Source organism: Anastrepha ludens, chromosome 6 (genome assembly GCF_028408465.1).
Source record: "Anastrepha ludens isolate Willacy chromosome 6, idAnaLude1.1, whole genome shotgun sequence".
Taxonomy (NCBI): domain Eukaryota; kingdom Metazoa; phylum Arthropoda; class Insecta; order Diptera; family Tephritidae; genus Anastrepha; species Anastrepha ludens.
Genome location: NC_071502.1, coordinates 97309435 through 97333581, shown reverse-complemented (window position 1 = coordinate 97333581; position 24147 = coordinate 97309435). Strand labels below are relative to the sequence as shown.

Here is a 24147-nt window from a genome sequence, read left to right as displayed (position 1 = left end):
TTGTGGCTTCCAATGGCACATACCTTACATAATATTTAGTTATTTAAATAATACGTAACTTTGGTTAAGAAAGAACGGAAACTTATTCCCATACCCAACACTTGTGGGCTACTCTTGTGGAAGTGGACTCAACGGGCGCTGGACAACAAACGGGCATGTAAAAGTCATAAGGCCCTTCTCGTCCACTGTCGAGTGGGCGTTTCAGCCAAATAAAGCCGTAGTTCACGATATTAATGGCGGTCTAAGCCACACGCTTTCCAATAGAAATTCCTGTGGTGATGCGCAATCTAACTTTACTCAATATTTACTTTACGTTACTTTAAATACATTTTGTGACAGCTATTTTTACGACGACATGGTGGAATCTTAACACCATCTTCTCTTCAGCTATCACGCCTTGACGAAACTGAGACACTTTTATGCCCTGAACAAAAATTCTATCGAAAACATTTTGGCGCTATTGAAAAATTCCTCACTTAGAGATGAAAGTAAACGGAGAGCTATTCTAAGACGCCTCCAAGGTGGTTTGAACAAGCTGTAATTTATCAGCGACGGCTATTAGAAAAAACCTCTATCGTTTAGTATTTAATGCCTGGCATTACCGAATGGTAGTCTCGCACACACCCATTTCGCTTTGAAGTCGCCTATTCTGTCTACCCTTCTCTCGCCATACTCATATTCTTTTGTAACTCACTTGCAAGCTCCTTGTATTTCACCCTTTGCATTTCCTTTCAAAATTACCTTTCCGCATGTCCAGTCCCCACATGCCGTGCTCTACCGCCGTATGATCAAAGAAATCATGATGGCCCGTCCAAAAGCCCACATGCGTCTTAAAACCACGCTGTAGAGGCGTATAGACGCTCTTATAATGGCCCAAGTGCCATTTGCCAGCAATATGGGATGAGTAGCTGGAAAATTGAAACGAAATTAAAATATCATAAATTTAATCATATCACAGATTAGAATGATGGCACTTAGTGAAATAATTGTGAAAGCTAAACATAAATTAGACGACCATAAGACGGAGTACGTACCCCAATTCGTTCAGGTATTGGGGCAAAATTTTCTCAGTCAGTGGTAGGCCACGCGGTTCTGCGCCATATAATACAGTATGTTGCATGCCTGATGGGAATAAAAAATAATTTGTTACAAACAATTTAAACTGTAAATTCAATAGAAGTTATCTCTTACACAAACACACTTTTTTATTATGAAAACGGGTTTATAAATGAAATAATTGTACTTTGCGACACCGTTGAGACCTTTAAATGTAATATCTCAAGATGTTACATAACCTCAAATATAGCAACAAATCGACTTTTGTTTTTAAGCCAGAATACTGAGCCCATTCTACAAATTGTAGTTGTTGTTGTTGTTGTAGCAGTAATACAAGCCCTGTCAGTGTAGTGTATATCACCAGTCGTCTTCGTCTAACTCATCTAAAGGTCGACCCAGGAAATTTACTGTATCGACAGGTTAGATCCTGAGGGAGAGGGGTGTTAGATGAGGGGGTTTGGTGGTTAGGATCGTGCAGGGTGCCTTCACATGCTGAGCATATGGGTATGTCGAGGTCAATTCTGGAAAAGTAGGAGTTTGACCTACTACAGTATCCAGAACATAATTGTGCCAGTGTTACGCGGGTCTCACAGGGAAGCTGGAGCTCTTCATCTACTGTAAGTGGTGGTTGGACTCCGATTAGGGCATTGGGTGGTCGGAATTTAAGAAGGTGGTAACGGTCGCCCGATGAATGTCGTTTAATGTCTGTCTAAACACTGTCTGGTCCAGTAAATGTATGTTAGTTTTGTCCTGGATCTCGTCGGCGTAGTTTAATAGGTGCCTCCTGACGTGCCTAGAAGGTGGCTCTGGCTCAAGCAGGTGTATGCAAGGGTGAAACCTGCGGTAGCCCCCTAACAGGAACAGCTTGCTGAGCAGTTTGTTGTGCTCCATTACTGGGAGCATCTGTGCTTCGTTGTGAAGGTGTTGAAGAGGGGGCATCAAGAGGCAACCCATCGCTGTCCGATTGGCAGTGCTTTGGCAAGTCAGGAGCTTTATCCACTAGGTGTCACTGGCTCTAGGCGCAGCATAGTTTAGAACCGGCCGGCCAATTGCCTTAAATGTCGATAGCAACAATTATTTGTCTTTGCCCCAAGTGCTGCCGGCAAGCGATTTGATTTGCCATTCCCATGGCAGCCAGTTCTACGTTACCGGAATGACTTGGGTTTTTCCCAATCAAGGGCAGCCGCTCCAGTAAACTAGTCCTGTCTAGTGAACAGTATACAATTTGTAGTCCAGTTCTTGGTTTTGAAAGTCGATCAAATTTTGGTGCCCTGTGCTATCTTTGACTATTGAAGCAGGGAAAATGGTAGTTAAGTGATATATAGTGACGTAAAAATTACTATCGATAGATAATAAAAGCTACGTTTGCTGAAAAGTCTAAAATGTGGCTTTAAGCTGTGTGTGATGAGCATACTGAGGTAGTGGCAATTGGAGTGAGACTGCAGAAAAATCTGCAACTAGCCAAAACACGTACAAGTCGAAAGATTTTGCATTGCAGATGTATTTTATTTTTAATAGAGACTAGACAAATATTGGCCAAACACCCAAAAAGGGTGTACGCGCCAACTATATATATATATATATATGTAGATAAATATTGTGACAGCCGTTTCATAATTTGAAGGCATTCGAGTTCAAACAGTTTTTAAAGCTGAATAAAGCCGTTCAATGTCAGCCCTGGGAGTTGTGAAATTTAAGAATTGGACTCTTACCAAACGACATGCAACTTGTGCACAAATGTGAAACTCTTCTAAGCTAAAAGTGCCATATAAAGTACACATTTTATAGGGGCTCCGAGAGCATTAAGAAACATGGTTGCCAAAGAAGCTTAATTGATAAACGGCTTCTGCAAAGACCCACCGCAGTACTATTTAGGCATCGATGTGGAAACTGTGGTTTCGCTTCACTTGAATTCAAAGGAGAAATATATATGAACACTTAAAGAGAGTTAGTGAGCGCACAATTTACGTACTATTTCTCTCATCTAGCATACATGTCTGCAATTCTCAACCGCTTTATGAAAAAAATATTAAAAACGCACATTGCTTGTGTATTATAATCAGGCTCTTAGCTCAGAGATCAGAGAGATTAGATTTAAACCGCCCTTCGAACAGGTGAGAGCTTTATGGCAGTTGAATCCCCAAACCACCAAATTCTAGTTTCTGATAAAATAAATTATGAAGAGCTATCGCATTTTTCATTTCCAAGACTCTGCCGCTAGAATTCTAAACAGTCTTTTGAAACGAAAGACTGGCTGGGTCTGTGAGCTCTGTAAGTTAGTAATTTGAGTTTACACTCAATATCCTGTCCAGAAAAATGGCAGAACATTGTTCAGTAAAATATCTTCTCAACAAAAAAGGGTTTTCTAATGAGCTTAGTTGCTGATTATTTGGTTTACTAGTTGAAACGCCAGAATTATACTTAATACTCAAGAATTATAAGTCAGGAAATCATACACTTTAGAAAAAAATTATTAAGTCTAGTTAAAATATGGAACAGAATATTCGCAGGAGTTTTGGGCAATGAAATTGCTGATGAACTTGCCAGGAAGTGGGCTGAATTGGTCACAGAGACCTCCTACCCGGTCATTGGCATCCCGCTGACTGTTGTTAAAGCGGATTTCCACCACTTATTTCTCAGGAAAGCTCAGAAAAGATGGAGCTCCAGTTCTTCATGTGCTATTTCGAAAACCCTGTGGCCCCAGTACAATATACGGAGGACTCAGAGAGTCCTGGGAACTCCACGCTATTCAATTTCCAAACTCGTTGCTGTGTTTAACGGCCATTAGCTGATCGCCACATACGCGGAAAAGTTAGCTTTACCATTTAATCCCCATTGCAGAAGCTGTGGGGACCTTTTAGAGAAGGAAACTGTTGAGCACTTTCTCTGTAAATGTCCGGGTTTGGCAGCTAGACGATTAAGATCACTGGATGCTCTTTTCTTCGACAGCCTGGAGTTGGCGCACTCTAAATCCCATCAACCTTCTCCATTACATCAACGGCTCTGGCTGGCTCTAGATATCCGCCTCTTGGAGATCTTATAATGTTATCAAAACGGCGCTTTAGTGCTACTTGGAGAGTTCCAGAGTGTACTTCAATCCTTTCACCTATCTATCGCCAGGAGTTCTAAAAGTACACCTGCAGCTTTACGCCACCTCGGAAAGGCAAACAGTTTTTATGAGGTTTTCTATTACTTCCCGTTGGACGGCCGCTATTGTAAAAAACTGGTTATATTACAGTCAACATCTATCCATTGCTCAAATACTTGATTAGCATCATTTTAGGTCCTTATATATTATAATAATCGATTTTAATTTTAGTGGTAAAATTTTCTCACCTGTATGTATTGGATATTTTCCCGTCATTAGAGCCGCTCTCGAGGGCGTACATATTGGATTTACATAGTAGTTATTCAATATAAGTCCTGAAAAAGCTAAAGCATCAATATTAGGGGTAGGAATTTGCGCTGAGCCATGAAAGCCGACGTCATTGAAGCCCTAAGGCAGTGATAAATTTGTAATAATAAAAAAGTAAAATTACATAATAGCGAATAAATTGCTTAAATAGAAAAAAGTTAACGAGGTATCTGCGCTCAGTACTGAAACAGTTATAGTTAACTACTCTACTGAATTGCAGAAAAATAGGATTTCAATATGCTCGCTTTTATTACACACACGATTTTTAAATTTTGCTCGCAGCTCATTCTAGAGCAGAACTGCATTGAGCTGTGTTAAAGTTGCTTGATGTAACACTTTTAATAAATATTCAACTAATATTAAAATTTTATTTCTACTTACCAGGTCGTCTGCCAAAATAAAAATAATATGCGGTCGCTTTTCTTCGCTATTATTTGCATTGATTTGTGATATAGAGATCAGTATACAGAGTAGTAGATTTACATGGAGGAATTGTGTGAAATTCATTTTTGATTTTTGCTGAAAAATACTATTTTTATTACTACTTTATTTTGCTAGAACAGAACTAATCGTTTTAAATATAATGAGATAGAATCAATTATATGAGACGCCACAAATTGTTCACCAACAACGAGACTTCAGTTCGCCGTATGGCATACTAAGTTCGAGTACTGATCTAAAACTCCGAATAGTCCCAGTACGTCAGATTTTCGAGATATTCATGCGAAAAACAAGATTTTTTAATTTTTTTCAACTCTGGTAGAGTTCATAGTTGGGTCGATGAGGTCTTTGTAATCGCATATCGCTTATTTCACAGTTTTCATAAACCTAATGAGAGCTGTAAAGTAGGAATGACGAATGAAACAAAATCGCTTAGTGTGACAAATTGGCAATTAATTTATTTTAAAAATTAAGCTCACTAGATTATGGGATCTGCCGCCTTGGAGTTTAATGGACAAAAACATTAATTGGTCTAGTGTCTCCGTTGGCTCTGAATGAGCAAAGCACGCAGAAATGGAGAATGTATTACGAGCATCTGCTCACATAGAAAGCCATGGTCAAAACTAATTAACAACTAAAGGGTTTTCCAATAAGAGGTGTTATTTTGATATTCAAAGAAAAATGCTATTTTTTAATTTAAATGATCGGATGTTTATTTCATTATAAAGAGGATGGTATGCCGTTAATAGTGGAAAATAACATCAGGCAAATGACCATCACGACCCCGCTTACAGGACAATATCCTTTTCATGAAATTTTCTATAACCGAATTGCAAGGTGGCTGCCCTATGTCCTCGATAGCCTCACGAATTCCATCTTTGGGGTCTTGAATCGACCCTGGGCTGTTGGCGTAGACCTTCTCTTCCATGTGGTCCCAAAGAAAAAGTCACAAGATGTTAAATCACAAGATCTCGGTGGTCAATTGTGATCACCTCTTCGAGAGATAACACGGTCCGGAAACTTTTCCCCGTCTTGTTGAAAATAAACGTTGCCCAGATCAATACCATCCAATGCCGCCAATAAAAAATCGTTAAGCATCTCGATAGCGCCATCCATTTACCTGTAACACCTGTTATTGGAAAACCCTTTATTACAATTTACACAAATCTTGAGCAATCATGCATTTCATGCCATCACAGAATTAGCGTTAGCAAGTAATTTGAAAATGATAATTTGGAAAAAGGCAGATTTGGCAAAAAGTTATTGAGCTAATAGTTTAGACTCTAATTTATATTGAACGCTTCTACAAGCATGGATCTAATGAAGAGATATATCGGCTATTGTCTAATGGGAAAACGGTATATCTACAGCATAAAGAGGAGGACGTGGCAGAGAGAACATAATTTTAGATTTTGATTTACAACCAACTTCCTTCTTCATATTCTCTTTTTCATTATCTTTTTTGTTTACATAAATCCAACCTAACTTTTCATTTTTGTTTACATATCTGCGCCATTTTGATATTCACTTCTTAGTTCACTCAGTTTACTTCTTTGTTACATGAAAGAGAGGTTTGGAATCAGCCGATCTCAGCTGTGAACATTTTTTGACACCCAGCTGAGAGTATTTCTACTTATGGATCTGTACAATGCTCACATACCTCATTTACCCTTACATAACGGTAAAGTTGCTCTAATTTTTCCGCAATGTGGGTAGTCTTATATTCTATCATTCTTGAGAGGGTAAAACACGAAACCGCTGTCTTCATAGGCTCGTTTTCGCAAGACTCAGCGGTGGGTATTCTGAGCATTATACTTACATACATGCATTACATTTTGACTTATGCTAAACCGATAAAAATTCTTTGTCCACTAACTTGTAATTTTTAGTATTTTCTTCTCTTGAGTTTTTTTCTTGATCCGACTAAATTTACTTTTTATAGTTAGTTCCATTCCATAACCTATTTTAAAACTTTAAGATAAGGGAAACCTATCTTAGAGCAACATATGCATTAATATCTCCCTCTCTCTTTTTCTCTCTGTCTGTTTACGGATTCAAAGTTAAAACAGTTTTACGTACATACATTCTTAAAAAGTTAGTCTCTTTGGATTAACATTTCTCACTCTTAGCTTACAAACTAAACACCTGCAACGGTTCACTCATTTGGCGTTCTAAGTCACTCGCATAAAACTCTGCTACTTGATCTACATAACGCTAACTCAACATCTGAACTAAAGAGCATGTTTACGAAGAGAGAGAGTGATCTCACTACACTGCAATAACGATAGATGTTTCATTTATTATTATTGTCCATTGTGTTCATAATTCGAAAAGCAATTGATTTGAGTGGCAAATGAATCGATTGGCAATATGGTCGACTTCAACAAATTACCGTTTGTAAATTAGTTTAAAAATATGTAAACATGTAATTGATTTTACTGTTGAGTACTTAGAATATATGTATACGAACATAAATGTAATTAGGTATGTATTAGAAAGAGGTGGAATTTTATGTACATACATATGTATCTAAAAGTTTTTTATTTCATATAACAAAAGTAAATTTAATTCATGAATAAGTTTAATAAATAACAGAAAATATTAGCGTACACTAATTTAATATATTCATATCCATATTATAATGTAAAAACATTATTTGATGCACAGAAAATGAATTGGAACCGATTGCACTTCGCTTCTCTGATATTAAGTTCCTTGCTTTTGAGAAAAGCCTTTCCGAAGCGGCACTACTGGCTGGAATCGCCAGCAGACTATTGGCTACTTTGAAAAGCAAAGGGAATTGTACTTGGTGTAAGCGCCACCATTGAAGGACGTCGAATTCGTCATAATATATGACGCTAGTTGATTCGTATCTGATAATCTCATTATTTATATTATCTTCTTCATTAGAACTTTCAGCTGGTTGTAAAAATGCTGTGAAAAGCTGCGTTTTCCGAGTGGTGGGCGGGTTTTCAGGTGTAGTTTGATGGTCTTGGATGGTCGTATCGTTAAAGTAGCTACACATTAGAGTCTTGCATTCATCTCTTATGAGAGTCTTATCATTTTCGTTGAAAAATATTAACTTGTTTGTTGGCGGGAACAGAAATACGGCAAGTTTGTGATATACTGTAAGATTTTCAAAAACAATGGTGTCCAACAAATTATTTAACTTTTCTTTAAAGTGATTTATGAAAGCTAAGTCACTTTCACGAACTGAACAAGTACTTTTTAGTCTGTTTATGTGGGGTAGTACCAAATGCAGCGTTGGATACTTTTCGCCTTCTAGTTCCTTTGATGCTTCTTCGAAAATCTCTAATACTTTTAATATTTCCTCTATATAGCTTAAGCTAATACTATTCAACTTAGACAGTTGTTGTTTGGCTTGTAAAATATCAGTAATTTCTGCCCAGTTTTTTTTTTACTGAGCTCAGCAAATAAAATATTGAGTTCCACCTGGAGGATGAAAAGCTTTTTAAGGTCGTTTGTAAACCGGAATTCTCTCCAGATTTCTTAAAAAATTTAACAAGCTTGGTAGCTGCATCACATAGCTCATTGAGCTCAGGAATACTTGTTATTGCTTGTTCCAACACGTTATTCATTAAATGGTTTATGCATGAAATTCTTTTAAAAGGCTCAAAAGCCTTCTTCATATTGCTACCTCTATCAGTCACAAAAACGGATTTATCAATAAGTAGGTCATGAAATTTCAAAATGTTCAACACCTTTCGTTGGATATTTTCCCCTAAAGACAAAATCATAACATAACCGACTGACTATTAAAATAAACTTTACCTGTACATCTTTGTCCTTCAAAGGCGGACAATCCTAATAGCCGATTTATAAGTTCACCATCCTTTGTATAATGTATAGTCAGGGAAACATACGATGTTCTAATATAGTTATCTGTCCAAATATCGGATGTTAAGCCAAAACCTATCTTATTTCCAGTTACAAACTGTAAGTCATTTTTAACTTTTGCCACAGTTTTGTCATATAAAGTAGATACATTTCTTGATATTGTTGTTGGGTGAGGTAGTAAGGCTTCAACATTGACGTGGAGTCCGTATTTTGCGCCGATTGATACAAGAAACTCTGAGAATTTCAGTAAACCCGAATCCTTTACTATTTGAAAGGGACGGCAATTTGCAATTACCCATTCTGTTAAAATATTTATTCCGACATGCTTCAAATCAGCACTAACTTCTATCTTGGATACAGAAACACTGTCTTTAAAATTTTTATAGCACTTATGTCTTACTAAATTAGAAGTGCTATTTTGATTGAACTTATATACGTTCCAACAGGTTCTGCACGCAACTAATATATATTATTTAGTTCGTCACCAGTGCTAGTCTTCACCTTGCCAAAAATCTGCCAAACAGTGCTACGCCCTTTTTTATTGCATATTTCGTACTCTTTATTTAAAATTTTCAATTTTATTTCCGAAAAATTTACTTCTTCACTGTTTTCCACATTGCTTGATAATGTGAGGCTATTAGACGGTAACTATAACACATAATTTTAAATACTTAATACTAATATTTTACCAAAATTTGTTTTTTCATCAATAAAATATATGTATATACTTACATCTTCTTCCATTGTAGCGTCGTTATACTTTTTGTTTGAAAAGCAAACGCCAAAGGCATAACAATAGCAACTGTGCAATCGAATAATTCGCGAAGTTTATGATATTCTCTTCTGTTGCAGATGCTACCTCTGTCGTAACTCGAAAGGCAATGAAATTCAGTATAAGACTAAATGCTCACATTTAAAAGAGAAGAGCGCGCTACATTGCATAGCAACTCTTGCTAACACTTGTTGCTGAGTGAATACAGATCGCTGGCTAAACTAACTCAAACCTCACTTCGGCAATGACAACGAATCACAATGTGTTAAAAAAATACGAATTCGCTTATGCAGGAGTTTATTACAAACAAATGTTTCCCATTGGAGAACACTTCATGTCCGTGCAAGTGCAGTTTCAGTATGCCTGGCAAACAAACAAATCGATTGATGCAAACAGGCGTATGTAGATTATTATACGAATATGCACTTCGTGCTTTCCGCCAAATTAATTATCCAATTATTGCTACATAAATACGTAGATGCGGCGTATATTACATAATAAGTATATATATATGTATGTTTGCATGTGTATGTAATTGAGTTCGCAATCGAAGATCAATTTGCCGATTTCACACGGAAATACAAGTACATCGCAAGTTATAAACGAGTCATTGCCAATGCTTTGACAGCTGCACTCACTTATGGGAAGGTCGATAAATTCTCATAGAAAATAAATACTAAAGGCATATTATGCTTCAAGGAAAGGTGATACATATTTAAGTACATATGTACTTAGTCCTGCCATAAGTTCTGTTACTAGTTAAGCCCGTAATAGATATAAAATTATAATATAATACTTTTTTTTAATGAAGTTAGTTTTATTGAATAAAAAGCTTTTTCTAAAAGCGATCGCCCCTCGTCAGGCAATGGCAAGCTTCCGAGTGTATTTCTGCCATAAAAAAGAACTGAAAATATTTGACCGTAGCATCCGCCACATACTGAAAAATGTTCTCAAAGACAAGCCTTACAAGATCTCAAAGGCGCATGATCTCACACCAAAGTAGCAACAAGTCTTGAGAGAGCGAAGGAGTTGCTTCGCTTGACCGAAAGCGGTGAATTTCCGAACATTGTGTTTTCTGACGAGAAAAATTTTCAAATACAGCAATTCGTAAACTCCCAAAATGATAGGGCTTATTGAACCGACCGTTCATAAGAGAATTTGAGTCATCGACTGGCCACCAGGAGGCAGAACCCGCCATAAGTAATGGTTTGGGCAGCTGTAACCGCAGATGGGCTCTTTCCAAACATTTTCATCGAGCATGGCGTCAAGGTAAATATTATCGGGAAAGTATTCTGGAGGTTGCTTTGAAGCCATAGGTAGAAAAACAGGACTCGGCACCGTCTCACAAAGCTCGAGTGAACCAAGAATAGCTAAAAAACAACGCTCCGAACTTCATAACGTCCACACAATAGCTCTCAAATTCACTAGACTCGAATCCGATGGATTATTCTCTTTGGGCCGTTTTGGAGAGCAAGGACCGAACGCGAAGTAACTGAGTAGCGAATGAAAGATGGCGTAATGAAGCCACTTGCAAAATCGCCCGACAGCTGTGGTCGACTCTCAATGCTAAACGCACGGAACATCTACTAAGAAAAGATAAGTACTGTAAAATACAGTAAAACACTAATTTCAGTTATTACGGGGCACTGCCTAATCGGTAGACACACCCAGAGAATGGGTGTGCAAACACATGACTTCTACAAAAGTGGTCCAGACGAGGAAGTGACGATCCTGCACCTTTTGTGTTACTGTCCTGCTCGATCCAAACGTAGACTCGGCATTTTGGGTGGACAATCCTTTAATGGATAGGAGGATCTCGGCTCTGTCGAAATGAAGGATCTTACAAAATTTTTAAAAACTACACATTAGTTTTAGGAGGGATAAAGGCAAGTTCCCCATGCGGCGTCACAATGGGCCGTGAGCTCGAGTGTGTCCCACAGTGAACAACCGCTTCAACCTAACCTAACCTAAGGTCCGAACTAAAAGATTCACCAAGGCAAAAGGTGGTCATATCGAGCAAAAGTAAATTGATTCTTAATTTTGTATTATTTTCACACATTTTTTACTCTGAATTGAATAAAAGTAATTTTCCAAACTAAATTTCTGGCATTTTTAATCCATAACACTGCCCTGCCTATTTCAATTTTTCTGATGCGAATAAGATGTGACCTAGTGTTCCCGAAGGGAATTTTCGCGCTGAGCACGAATCCGAGTTCAAAAATTTTCCATCACGTCAGGTTTTCAAAAAAAAGGGGGTTGAAACCCCTAAAAATAGCGTATTTGGCCATTTTTCAAAAATTGTGGAGCAGAACCCTGACGTGCTACGATCTGCGTAATTGTCAGTAATTGAAGGTTGAACTTTGCTCTTTGAAATAAGCCCAAACCCAAATTGTTCGCATGCACCCTTAGAGTAGGGGGTGTACTTATGTCTACGGGGGTAGGGCAAAAAATGAACACAGGAACTTATCTACACCCAAGATAAGATATAATGAAAAGTGCAGTGTTCCTAAGGTATTTAGTGTCGCTGATTACAAATCTGAAGTCAAACATTCCATTTAAAAAGAAATAAAAAAAATCAAATTCAAATTTTCCTATGTTCATTTTTTTGGACTTCTAGATGGCCAATCTTCTGCGGGTATGAACCCAGGAATGTTGTTTTTTAGTTACTGCTGGGTGGTTTTTGCCTTATAGGCTGAAGTGGAATCTTACTACAGATTCCAACACTTTCCATTGCAGAGAGTACTGCTCAACTGCTTCACCACGCCTTCTAAGACATCCTCATGGTACACTTTTGCCCCGATCTTAACCCCTTATTTCGCAGAAATGAAAAGATGTAACGCCTTTACAAGACACTTCTCACCAAACCATTGCGAGAGCTGGATGGTGACCACGCTGAACACTTGGAACAACATTTTTTGCGTCTTTAGAAGTTTTAGCAGTTTGTTTGTCGTTTTACTTCTTAAAAACTTCTTCAACAGTGAAAGTTTTCTCATCTGTGAAAATAATATTTTCATGGCCGTTGACCGCGCGCCACCGACTGAGTATATATGTACATACATATGTACTTATAGAGTAACAATGCCTTATTGTTTGCAAAGTTGTTTCGCCATTGAATACCTTTTGAACATTGAACACCTTTTATTATGATTTAAAAATCTTTCAACGCTTTTCACTAGAAAATAGTACAAGGAGAGAGTTTTTGATTATGAAATTCAAATTTGTCGAATTCACCAAATTCCGATAGCACATCTGCATACATACATACTATATGAACAACGTCTCTATATCTTTATGGCCACTGTCCCTATCGGCGAGAGCGCCCACTGTTTTTACTTATTTCAAATGTTTGCTTTATTGTAATATTTCTTATGTACATACAAACAAATATGAGTGTAAATACTTTTTTACAGTAACCTTCTTTCAGATGTATGCACATACATATGCACGTATTCTGTGGGCACATGCGGACATACATATGGATATATACCTCCAAAAAAGGGGAACAAAGGAGGGCTATTCACTATTTTAGTGGCTGAAAATTGAAGCTTTTGTTTGGTTGTTAACGTTTCATACGTGCCAAAGAATACTAAACAAATATGTGCACTTCTGCTTTCTGTTTGATTTTTATTTTATAAATATTTATAATCCATTATATTTTTATGCCGGCATTAGAAAGAAAAATATTTACATTTATAATAAGTTCTTGGGGATTACCCACCCGACAAGGGAGCATCGGAACGCATTCATTCTAGAATTTTAGTGCAAGAATTTCACGGAAAAAGAAGTCGAGAATGGGTTCCAAGGAATTATAGTATATACATACATACATATATATAATTGACGCGTATACCCTTTCTGGGTGCTTGGCCGAGCTCCTCCTCCTATTTGTGGTGTGCGTCTTGATGTTGTTCCACAAATGGAGGGACCTACAGTTTCAAGCCAACTCCGAACGGCAAATGGAGTTTTTATGAGGAGCTTTTTCATGGCAGAAATACACTCGGAGGCTTGCCATAGCCTGCCGTGGGGCGACCGCTATTAGAAAAACCTTTTTCATCATTTTGGCGTTTCACCGAGATTCGAACCTATGTACGTTCTCTCTGAACTCCGAATGTTAGTCACGTACCAACCCATTCGGCTACTGCTGTCGCCGTAGAAAAAGTATAAAAAATTAGTAACTTTTATTTTTCCCAATAGCGTCACTATCAAATTTATATCGCCTGATATTAGACTTTTTAGTCGTGTTCGATAACAAAATAAGCTACTACTAGCCGTCAATCCAAATCAAGAACGTAAGCCAAGATTATCTCCCAAAGAGCAGAAAATCCAAAACGTTAACGAACGAAAATTAGCCATCACTTGGAAAAACCGGTAGAAGAAGACATATCAGCTGAGTTTGTTTACAAATTTTTTCTTATTAAATTTCCCACTTTATCGTATCTGGCAATAAACTGCCAATTTCAAGTCGACACAAGGGCAGAAGTGCACCAAATACCGAATTCCTCAAAAAAAAGGGCGAAACAATTGTTTGTTAACAAAACAAAAACAGTCATATGCTTTCAGATCAGGTATTTTCGAGACGAACACTTTTTGCTGGTTAAAATTTCTTTAGCACGAACTGAAGGTCTTTCCAGTATCCAACTGACACTTTGCTCTCTCAATTTGAGAGTGGTGGATAATGATGACGTTATCGAAGGCCTACTTCCAAAAATTAGGAGTAACTACAGTACTATAACTATGATACAACTACAGTCTGTGTCGTTCTGCTTTTTGCTGCATAAAAGGGCTACGACGCCAGTGCTAACTTAGGTTCCTGTCGTTTGAAACTTTCCCGTAAACGCAACCAAACAAAAATTAATGAGAAGTACACGAAGCGTTTTGAGGCGGTATTTTTATGCACGCATTCGAAAAGGCCGAAACTATCTTACACCGCGGCTGCGAAAGTGATTAAAAAATCAAAAAAGTTTGTTGTGATGTGGAATCAGCGGTATAAGGTGTACAAACATGTTGATGACTTTTCCTAGCGCGGCTTGAAGCGAGTGACGACAAAAAAGTAGGATAAAGTGATCGTCCAACTTTTTAAGCGGAACCCTTCTTTGTGACTACGACAAGCACGATCAGTTCTTGCGAAAAAGGGAATAGATGTGAGTATCAACACCATCGAACGTCGATTGAAGGAGGCGAACATATCCTACCGTCCCACATCATCAAAACTACTGTTAAATAAGAAAATGGCATCACAGTATTGGACTGGCCATCCGAGTCTCCAGACGCCAATCCCATTGAAAATGTGTGGGGAACTATGAAAACGCATCTTGTCGGAAGACCAGTCCATGATTTAAAACAACTCGTGCGTCGAGTTCGCAAAATCTAGTCCTGTTTATCGACGAGCTACGCAGAAAAGCTGGTTCAGAGCATGAAGAAGATGCCAGTTTATAGTCGACAACGATGGAGACAACACGGTTTATTGAGTAATTGCAACTCGCAGTTTTGCACATACTTCCATGTAAAAAAAAAATATATATATGTATCTTTTATACTTCACGATTCGCGGTTCCTTTTTTCTAACACAGACTGTATATCGAGTCTCAGGCATCAGAACAAATTTGACTCTCTTGACCGAGCACCTTTCTTAAGCGGGCAAAAGTTGAATGACGCTGAGTGGCCACCCAAGGAGGTTTCACTGCAATACAAATTTTTGAGTTATCGAACACAACTTTTATTATTTGAACTTTGACGCATGAATTTTGGTTTTATCAAAAACTACTATTTGGCAAAATCTTGAAAACTACATGAAAGAAGAAAATAAGGTGGATTTTTGAGCTCTGCGTCCGTTTCATTTGTGTTTTTGACCAATTTTGGCTTTAAACTGGTGTTACCTGCCATTTGTGAGTGCCTATAATAGACCTGCTCATCATGCGTTTGCGTCACAGTTAGTTTTTTTTTTAAGTGAAACTTCTTAAGCGCCGATGGACGAGCGAGAATGGAGAATAATAAATTTCAAGGCCATGCAACGATTGGGGCATTTTCGTTCCGCGAGAGAGAAAAAAGATATAATATATATATAGTGCGCGTTGTTGCCACGGTTTGTGTTCGGCGTTTACCTACACCGGTCGACCCTTCTCCGTTTTTTGTAAATTTTGTCTATTTGTATTCTCTGCAAATGTTGTGAATTTATTTAGATATATATTCTTTCTCTCTCTCTCTCTCTCTCATTCTTTCTGGGGTCTCTCCCTCTTTCTTTGTCTGCCTTGAAAGTTTCACTTCTGTTATGTGTACTACGCTACGCGCACTGTTTTTTTTTTGTCTTGCGATTTGGCGGTTTCAATGTCAATGCCATCTATTTCTGTTCGTTGCTATTTCGTTCGAAACCTTGGAATTTTAACATTCAATCCCTCAAATTGTAAGAACAAAATACAAATCAGTTTTGTTTTTGTGCTACTGCTATCACCTTGTATGGATCCGCCCTTGGTACGGCAGTACTTTCGATTCATTTGAGCTATCGAGAAACAATGGAAATCTTTTAATATGCGCCGGAATACGTTTATTTTGCCAAGTGAGTACTTGATAAAATTCGAATAACTCGAGCGTAGTTAACTAAGAAAGAATTTCTCATCTTTTATAAAATTTTTATTTCCCCTAAAATTTTACAGCAAATCTTTTTTTCATTCTCTAAAGTATTTAGAATGACGTAGTTAGTGTTTGTCTTTACATAGCACACGTAGGAAACGTCACCAGTACTCCTCCCACGGCAGCCGATTCCAACTCAGTTTCTGAAACGATACATTTATGGTAATATCCAGCCAAAGACTACAACTTCAGTTTAGATTAGTTGTGACGATTTTTCACCATGGGACACATTGTGATGCCGCATGGGGAAGTTATCCTGATCTCCCTAAAACTAATGTGACCTATTCAAAAACTTAAGATTATCCTTGATATCTACACTGCTAAGATCTTCCAATTCATTATCGAATTGCTTACCTAAAGTGGTGAATCTTCGCTTAGTTAGAACTGGTCAGTAACACAAAAAATTCAAAATCGTAATACAGTAGATTCTGTTTTTATGCGGTAGATACGTTCCGCAAGAAACAGCATAAAAAAAACAGCATAAAAAAAGCTACTAGTTCTATAGTAAAACTATAGATACGTTTCAAAAGTGCTAAGAACCGCATAAATCTGAAATAATGTAATAAAATCGCATAAAAAAAGGGCACTAGTCCCATATTATAACTATAGATACGTTCCATAGACCGCATGAATCTGAAATAATTAAACAAAATCGCATAAACAAAATATTGTATTTTTGAAAATTATATCTTTATTTAAGAAACGTCAGAATCGAAAAACAAATTTACGTCAGAAATAGAATCAGACAATAACCACATGTTGCGCATTCGTTTCGGACTTGGCGTAAAATCACTTTCGTCACTTGAGGAAATGTACACGTCTGATCTAGATGGTTATGCAGGCGGTTCCATACTTGTAGGGTTAGCATTTCTGATGTAATCTGTGATGAGTTTTTGCTTAGCTGATTTAGAATCTTGTTTAAATGTACAATCCCCGATAGGTCGACATGCATTTTGTAATTTAAAAAAAAACCGCACTATTTCAAAACCGCATAAAAAAAAGCCGCATAAAAACAGAACCTACTGTATTTGATTTTAAATTTTGTGAATATAGTCTCTTAAGTTAAGTTCGCGTGTAATAAATTAAAAATGGCATTAAAAATTAGCAACTTAGTGCCGACAATCAGAAGTCTCGAAGTCGATTTAAGTTGAGTTTTAAAAGTTTACAGATTTGTTCGCAGTACATAAAGTTTGAGCTTTAAAGGTACCTGCCTACTGCTATTTCAATGTTTACAGCTGTTTATACTCGTGCATGTGCATATATTTATGTATGCGTATATAATACACTTTTAAACCACTTATATTCTATAATTTATTGATTTATTGTAATTTACTTTTTTTATCAATTAATTGTTTTGTTTCTGTTTCTGTATTCATTTACTCAATCTTTTTTATTTCACTGAAATTTCTTCACGTTTCGCACTTGCACTTTCTACTGAACTTACTAAGCGCACACAAATTTGTGATCGAGAACATAGGCAGTACGCCTTTAAAAGGTCTCTCACAATTAGGCTTTCGACAATCACTCCACCTTTTAAGTACAACGATTGAATTCATTTATTTCGGTTTTTACATTTATTAGCGATTGTTTCTCTCAGCCACTTACTGCCGTTGGCGCGTACTGCTAATTTCAAACTGAACTGCACACAGGCTAGCACAGGCACAACACCATACTGCTAACGTATACACTCGTAGGCATATAATTAGGACACCCAATTTAAGAGGTACACAAATTTTTACAATACTCGTTTGACTTTGATTCTATTGAGGAAATAAAATAAAAAAAATTATAATTATTGATAAGAGAAAGTCCTTAGCAAAGGAAAATTTTTAGCAAAACAACAAAATTTAACAAAAGAAACTTTTTACACGATGAATTTTTTAACAAAATACAATTTTTAACGAAAAAAATGCTTAACAGCGTAAAGTTTGAAAACTAAACACCCAGTTAGTCTAAACTTCCCGCAGCTTAAGGGGACAGATACCTGTAAGCGGCCATATTTTCCTTAATTTTCATTAAAATTATTTAAAATGAAGAAGCCAATATATTTTTTTTTCAAAATTGGCATACAGTTTATTTATACATTAAAATAATCTAAATTTTCTTTTTTATTTTAATCATTTAAAATGGCGGATGTACACTCTATTCTTCCATGAAAGTTGCAGCGGGGCTTCTTTATCGGCGGACATTGTAGCATTGGCGTCAGTGATCTGAATACAAAAAGCCAAAAAATGGTTTGTTTATTAATGTCATAATTTCTATATGAATTAAAAAAAAATGGAAAACAGAATTGGCTGAATAAAATGCTTAAAAAATTAATTTTGGGGCGAATTTTCGTCCAATTTAGCTTCGAAAAAATTATTTTTTCGCAAAATTTTCGAAAACTTGTAAATTCACATAGAAAGTAATATCATAAAAAAGATCTGTGAAAACTTGTAAATTCACATAGAAAGTAATATCATAAAAAAGATCTGTGCAAAATTTCAGGGAGAGCGGTCAATAACTTTTCGAGTAACCGTGTACGCCAATTCGAAAAATATAGTTTTGAGAAAAAACCCGTCTAAAGTTTGAATACTCGTACAACGTAACTATAACTCTCCCAGCGCTCGAACGCAAAGAATAGAGTCGTCACGGTTGAAATACTTAAATTTACGTTCTAAAAATTTGTTGACATATTCTTAAAGGATTATATTAACATTTTATGAAAAAAAAAAGAATTTTTTTTTTTGAAATTTTACAGGTATCTGTCCCCTTAAAGGGAAGAAAACAGCAAAGTTTATTTGTCATTATATCAATTTTTTGTTGACATTTCACTCTTTTCTGTTACCTTTATGGACTTATATGCCAGCGCGCACTTGTGCAGAAGTAAAATTTTCAAATATGGATGCGGATGTCGCATATTTTTATATCATACCCGCGCAAATATGCCAATGAGTATTATAATTGTGCTCACATAACGGTTGAATGTTCCAGCATAGAGGAATCGGGGTAAATACAGACATTTGTATATACTACAATATATACGAAAATGCCCGGAATGGTGACAGGAAAAGGTAATTTGATATTGAAAACGAGCGAAATCGGCCAATAACCACGCTCACCTGCCACATAACGGTAGTTTTCAAGAAAGAAAAAACTCATATTCAAATGACGAACCCAAAGACGTACGAGTTCAATTTTGGAAAAATGAGCTTTTCCACGCCCAATTTTGGATAAATGCGTTTATCTCAATAACAACTTAGTAAAACTAAAGGTGCTCACACTCACCAACGTAAACGTATGCCTGTACGCCTGTATCAGCTGACACGATGAAACAACGATCTACGATACTACGGAACGGAATGGTGGTGAGAATTCATTTACATGGGGATCTCATTAGTTTCATCGTGTCAGCTGATACGGGCATACGTTTACGTTGGTGAGTGTGGGCACCATAAGCCGAATTTGGTACACGCGTTGCTACCCACCTCATTTCAATCCGGCTTAAATATAATTGAAGTGGAATAAAAACCACGCCCACTTTTTATATGGTAAGTCTAAATTTCCGACCGCCCATCTGATTCTGAAATCTTCCATAAAAAGCTCCTCATAAAAAATATCTGCCGTTCGGAGTCGGCTTGAAAGTGTAGGTCCCTCCATTTGTGGAACAACACCAAGACGCACACCACAAATAGGAGGAGGAGCTCGGCCAAACACCCAGAAAGGGTGTGCGCGCCAATTATTATTATTATATAATATATATATATATACATATATTATATATTAGGCCGGGTCGATTTGTGGGGAGGCAAAAAAATCGCCCATTGCTCTGTGAAAATCATATTCTAGGGATTAAAATAAGAAACTTTACCGAAGGAACCATACCTCTAAAACCAATTCTGATGTCCCCCAATTTGGGTCGAACTTTTAGTTTCTTTTGTGGGGAGGTAAAAAAATCGCCCATTGCTCTGTGAAAATCATATTCTAGGGATCAAAATAAGAAACTTTGCCGAAGGAACCATACCTCTAAAACGAATTCTGATGTCCCCCAATTTGGGTCGAACTTTTTAGTTTCTTTTCTATAACTCACTTAAAGTAATTTTTTCATTTACATATGTTCTGACTAAATAAATTTCTTAAGAGAAGAAATAGATATTATTATACATAAATAATAAATATTATTATAAATAAATAAAAATAAAGAAAAAACATAGCCATTTAGCAGATTTTTTCATTTAAAGACCAAAATGGTGATATTTTGAAATGATTGTATGGGGAACCCCCCAGGGGAGTTCCAGGGGGTGTGCCACTGGCATGGGTGGATCGGCCGTGCAAAGTTAGTGGGGGTCGGTCATACATTTGGACTCGATTAGAGCACTCAAATGGGTCAAAGTGGGATTTTTCAAAATTTGCCCCTACCCAAAAGTTCGACCCAAATTGGGGGACATCAGAATTCGTTTTAGAGGTATGGTTCCTTCGGCAAAGTTTCTTATTTTGATCCCTAGAATATGATTTTCACAGAGCAATGAGCGATTTTTAAATCGACCCGCCCTAATATATGTATACATGTATATACATATATATATCTGATTCTGAAAACTATAATACGCATTGTCTATGAATTTATTTGCTTCCAAAAATTAAGAGCCAAACTATTTTAAATTTTTTTTAATATGAGAGGGTACATAAAGTTCGCTCGGTCCGGACCGCGCCAATCACTTGCTTACCTGTTAAGATTTACATTTTATCTCGACCAAAGTTTGAAAAATTATTAAATATTCTTATCGAATCCAAGTCGTTCACATAAACTGAGAATCTTTTATGGCACTATTGAGAAATTCTATAATTTGCAATTATTTCCGAAGGCCTTGAATTTACACTCATCATTGCAACCAACTTCTGTGAATCCTTTTAATACATTCGACTTGCGTCAAGCAGTTCATCTGTTTAAGCAATATTCCATTAGACTTCGACGGATTGTGGAAGCCGTTGTATTTATGTATTTATATCGTATTGTTCCTCCATACAGAACCTGAATTCTTATTCTTACAAGTGAATCCAAGTCCTTCTCAACTAGGCCTCTCTCACGTAAGGATGGCATTTCTCTGCCTCTACATCCGCCGCAAAATATTCTCTAGCAGTGTTTGCATTCAGTTGTACGACATAATTTAGACTGCCAAACCACGCCAGTTGATTCTATGCTACCGGAACGTTCAAGAATTATAAGTATATCCGACCAAGGACTGTACTCCAGCAGTATTCCCGTACAAGCTGCTACAACAACAACAAAAAAACAAGACAAACCAAAACAAGCTCGGCATATGCCGTTAATCAAATAGGAAAAAATTAAGTGTTCTACATTAATAACGTAAAGATGTACCAAATACCAAAGTCCGCTAACAAAATGTTATTTGCTAACCTAGATTTTGTTAGTTTACTTGGCATTGAACGCAGAACTATACAAATATTTTTCCTTGTTTACAATGGATTGGCAGTCTACTGTAGAACGGAACTGCTAAAAAAAAACATATGTTCTTTATTTGCTTATAACTTTACAGTTGATTATTGGCTGACTTGAGTACTCATTAATGTTAAAATGACAGAGTGTAAAATTAGCAGTAAGTTGCGTTGCTTACGATAAATGGCGCGTAAACTGAACGCCATAAGTTGTATAAAATAATAAAATTGATTTTCGAATTTACTTCGCTTTTCATCTCTGTATCTATTGCTGGGAAGAAAATAAAATTTAAATTGTTCATTGTAATATCACCTACCGACACCAGGTGTTAACAGCTGTTACAGACGATTTGCTATCGCAAATTTGCATGTTAACAGATCTACAGTTGGCGGCCGCGTTCATTATACAGAAGTATGAATCTGTGCAATGGCCGCGTTCAATGGCTTAGGAAAAGTGAAAATAAAAATAATACATGTGCATTTATGTGCATTTGCATGTGCAGAATGTAAACATAAACAAATGCAAATTTGAGATTACATAGTTACTTAAGCATTTTTAACACGCAAACATTGTGGGCGTGTGTATGTAAATTGACAATTTGAAAAGCAAAAGTAAACAAAAGCGTCAGCAACTCCAGCATCCAGATAAAAGCTAAGCGCTGTGGGTGGTGTTGTCTATAAAAATTAAGCATAAATTACAAGTGTTCGCTTTTTCTTTTGCTGTGGCTATTTGTCAAAGCTTCAGTTAAAGGCAAAATCTTGAAAATGTGTCAATAATCCGATGCAGCAAATTACCAACAAATTGTAGAATTGTGAACCAATGCAAAAGTGTATAATTTTGTTCACATAACGGTTGTTTGTAACAACCTGATGAAGCCGCGATAGATGTGGACATATTCGAATGAATGTATGTGCATACATACAATTAAATGAAGATCGTGTAACGGAGTCTAAAAAGTTTTACTTTTAATTTTAGAAAATAGGCGTGTCACCGCCTACTTCCAAATAAATATACTTACACATATGTAGCTATGTATTTCACGTTTCTCAAATCCTGGGTTTCTCAGGTCCTATGCCTTTGTATATTGCACGCCTAGCGCGGCTCAATTAGAAATAGCTCGGCAAAAGGAGGTCATTATTATTTCAATTTTATTTTTCGCATTATCCAAGGAGTTTATGACTGTCAGTCACTTCATTTTTTTCTCTACCCCCGTAGACATAAGTACACCCCCTACTCTAAGGGTGCATGCGAACAATTTGGGTTTGGGCTTATTTCAAAGAGCAAAGTTCAATCATCAATTACTGACAATTACGCAGATCGTAGCACGTCGGGGTTCTGCTCCACAATTTTCGAAAAATGGCCAAATACGCTATTTTTAGGGGTTTCAACCCCCTTTTTTTTGAAAACCTGACGTGATGGAAAATTTTTGAACTCGGATTCGTGCTCAGCGCGAAAATTCCCTTCGGGAACACTAGGTCCCATCTTATTCGCATCAGAAAAATTGAAATTTGCAGGGCAGTGTTATCACTTCAAAAATTTATAGCGAACAAGAACTCATTCTTATATTAATTGAAAAAAAATATATAAAAAAATATTTAAAAAAAATAAAAAAATATGTATTATACATAAAAAAAATATAAAAAAGAATATAAAGTACAATAAAATAAAAATGAAAATATAAAAAAAAATATATAAAAATATAAAAAATAAAAATATAAAAAGAATATAAAAAATAAAAATATGGTTGGGTTGGTTGGTTTAAGGGTGACCCCGCATCGGACTGCCACATAGACCGCAAGTTGGGTCCGTTATGTTGCCCTAGAGCTCATTATGTTATATGATTTCCCCACCTAACCGAGATTTTTATTGTAGATTTTGGTCAAAGATATTAATTCGTTTCGAGAATTTGATGAGAGATTCGATTTTCAGGTTCGAGAGTACTGAAAGATTGTCAATTGTTGGAGAGCCTAGAAGAGCGAGTCGACTTCTGGCTAGACCGGGACAACTGCACAGCAAATGTCTGCTCGATACTTCCTCATCTTCGACCTCGCAGTATCTGCACAGGTCGTTTTGAGGAACCCCGAGCCGACATGCGTGAGTGCCCAAAAGGCAGTGGCCGGTGATAAGAGATATTATATGCCTTAGTTGGTGTTTCGAAAGACTTATACGGGTTTTCGTCTGTTTCAGATTGTAGGATGGCCAGATTTGTCTGGTCGTAACGCAAGTAGTTTCCATTCGCCACCTCCGATCAGCAATGCTGTTAAATTCTCGATCAATGAGCAATTTACATGTTGAGAGCGGAATAAAAATATGTATATATCTATATAAAAAAATATAAAAAAGAATATAAAAAAATAAAAAAGAATATAAAAAAAAATAAAAAGATTAAAAAAAAATATATATATATAAAGAAAATAAATATATAAAAAAAATAAAAATATAAAAAAAATTAAAAAAAATATGTAAAAAATATACAAAAACAAAAATAAAAAACAATATCTGTCGCGTACACTTCTGTTAGGTGTTTGACCGAGCTCCTCC

The 24147-nt window shown here is 36.6% G+C and overlaps 1 protein-coding gene across 7 annotated transcripts in view; it reads right to left on the bottom strand.

Annotated features, from left to right (window-relative positions):
* Nucleotides 1–17806, bottom strand: part of LOC128865928 (arylsulfatase B) — a 28069-nt gene extending 10263 nt beyond the window's left edge. Inside the window, exons 1-5 of one of the 7 annotated variants that reach the window (XM_054106348.1) lie at nt 17377–17806; nt 4853–5000; nt 4393–4552; nt 1035–1122; nt 742–908 (exon numbers count right to left, since the gene is read on the bottom strand). In XM_054106348.1, coding sequence (XP_053962323.1) covers nt 742–908; nt 1035–1122; nt 4393–4552; nt 4853–4978 — 541 coding nt within the window. In that variant the 5' untranslated portion in view covers nt 4979–5000; nt 17377–17806. Of the gene's footprint in view, nt 1–741; nt 909–1034; nt 1123–4392; nt 4553–4852; nt 5001–5391; nt 5452–12659; nt 12796–17376 lie in introns of those variants that run through there. The other 6 variants (XM_054106346.1, XM_054106347.1, XM_054106350.1 and 3 more) reach the window with 6 other exon arrangements.
* Between the last annotated feature and the right edge of the window lie 6341 nt (nt 17807–24147).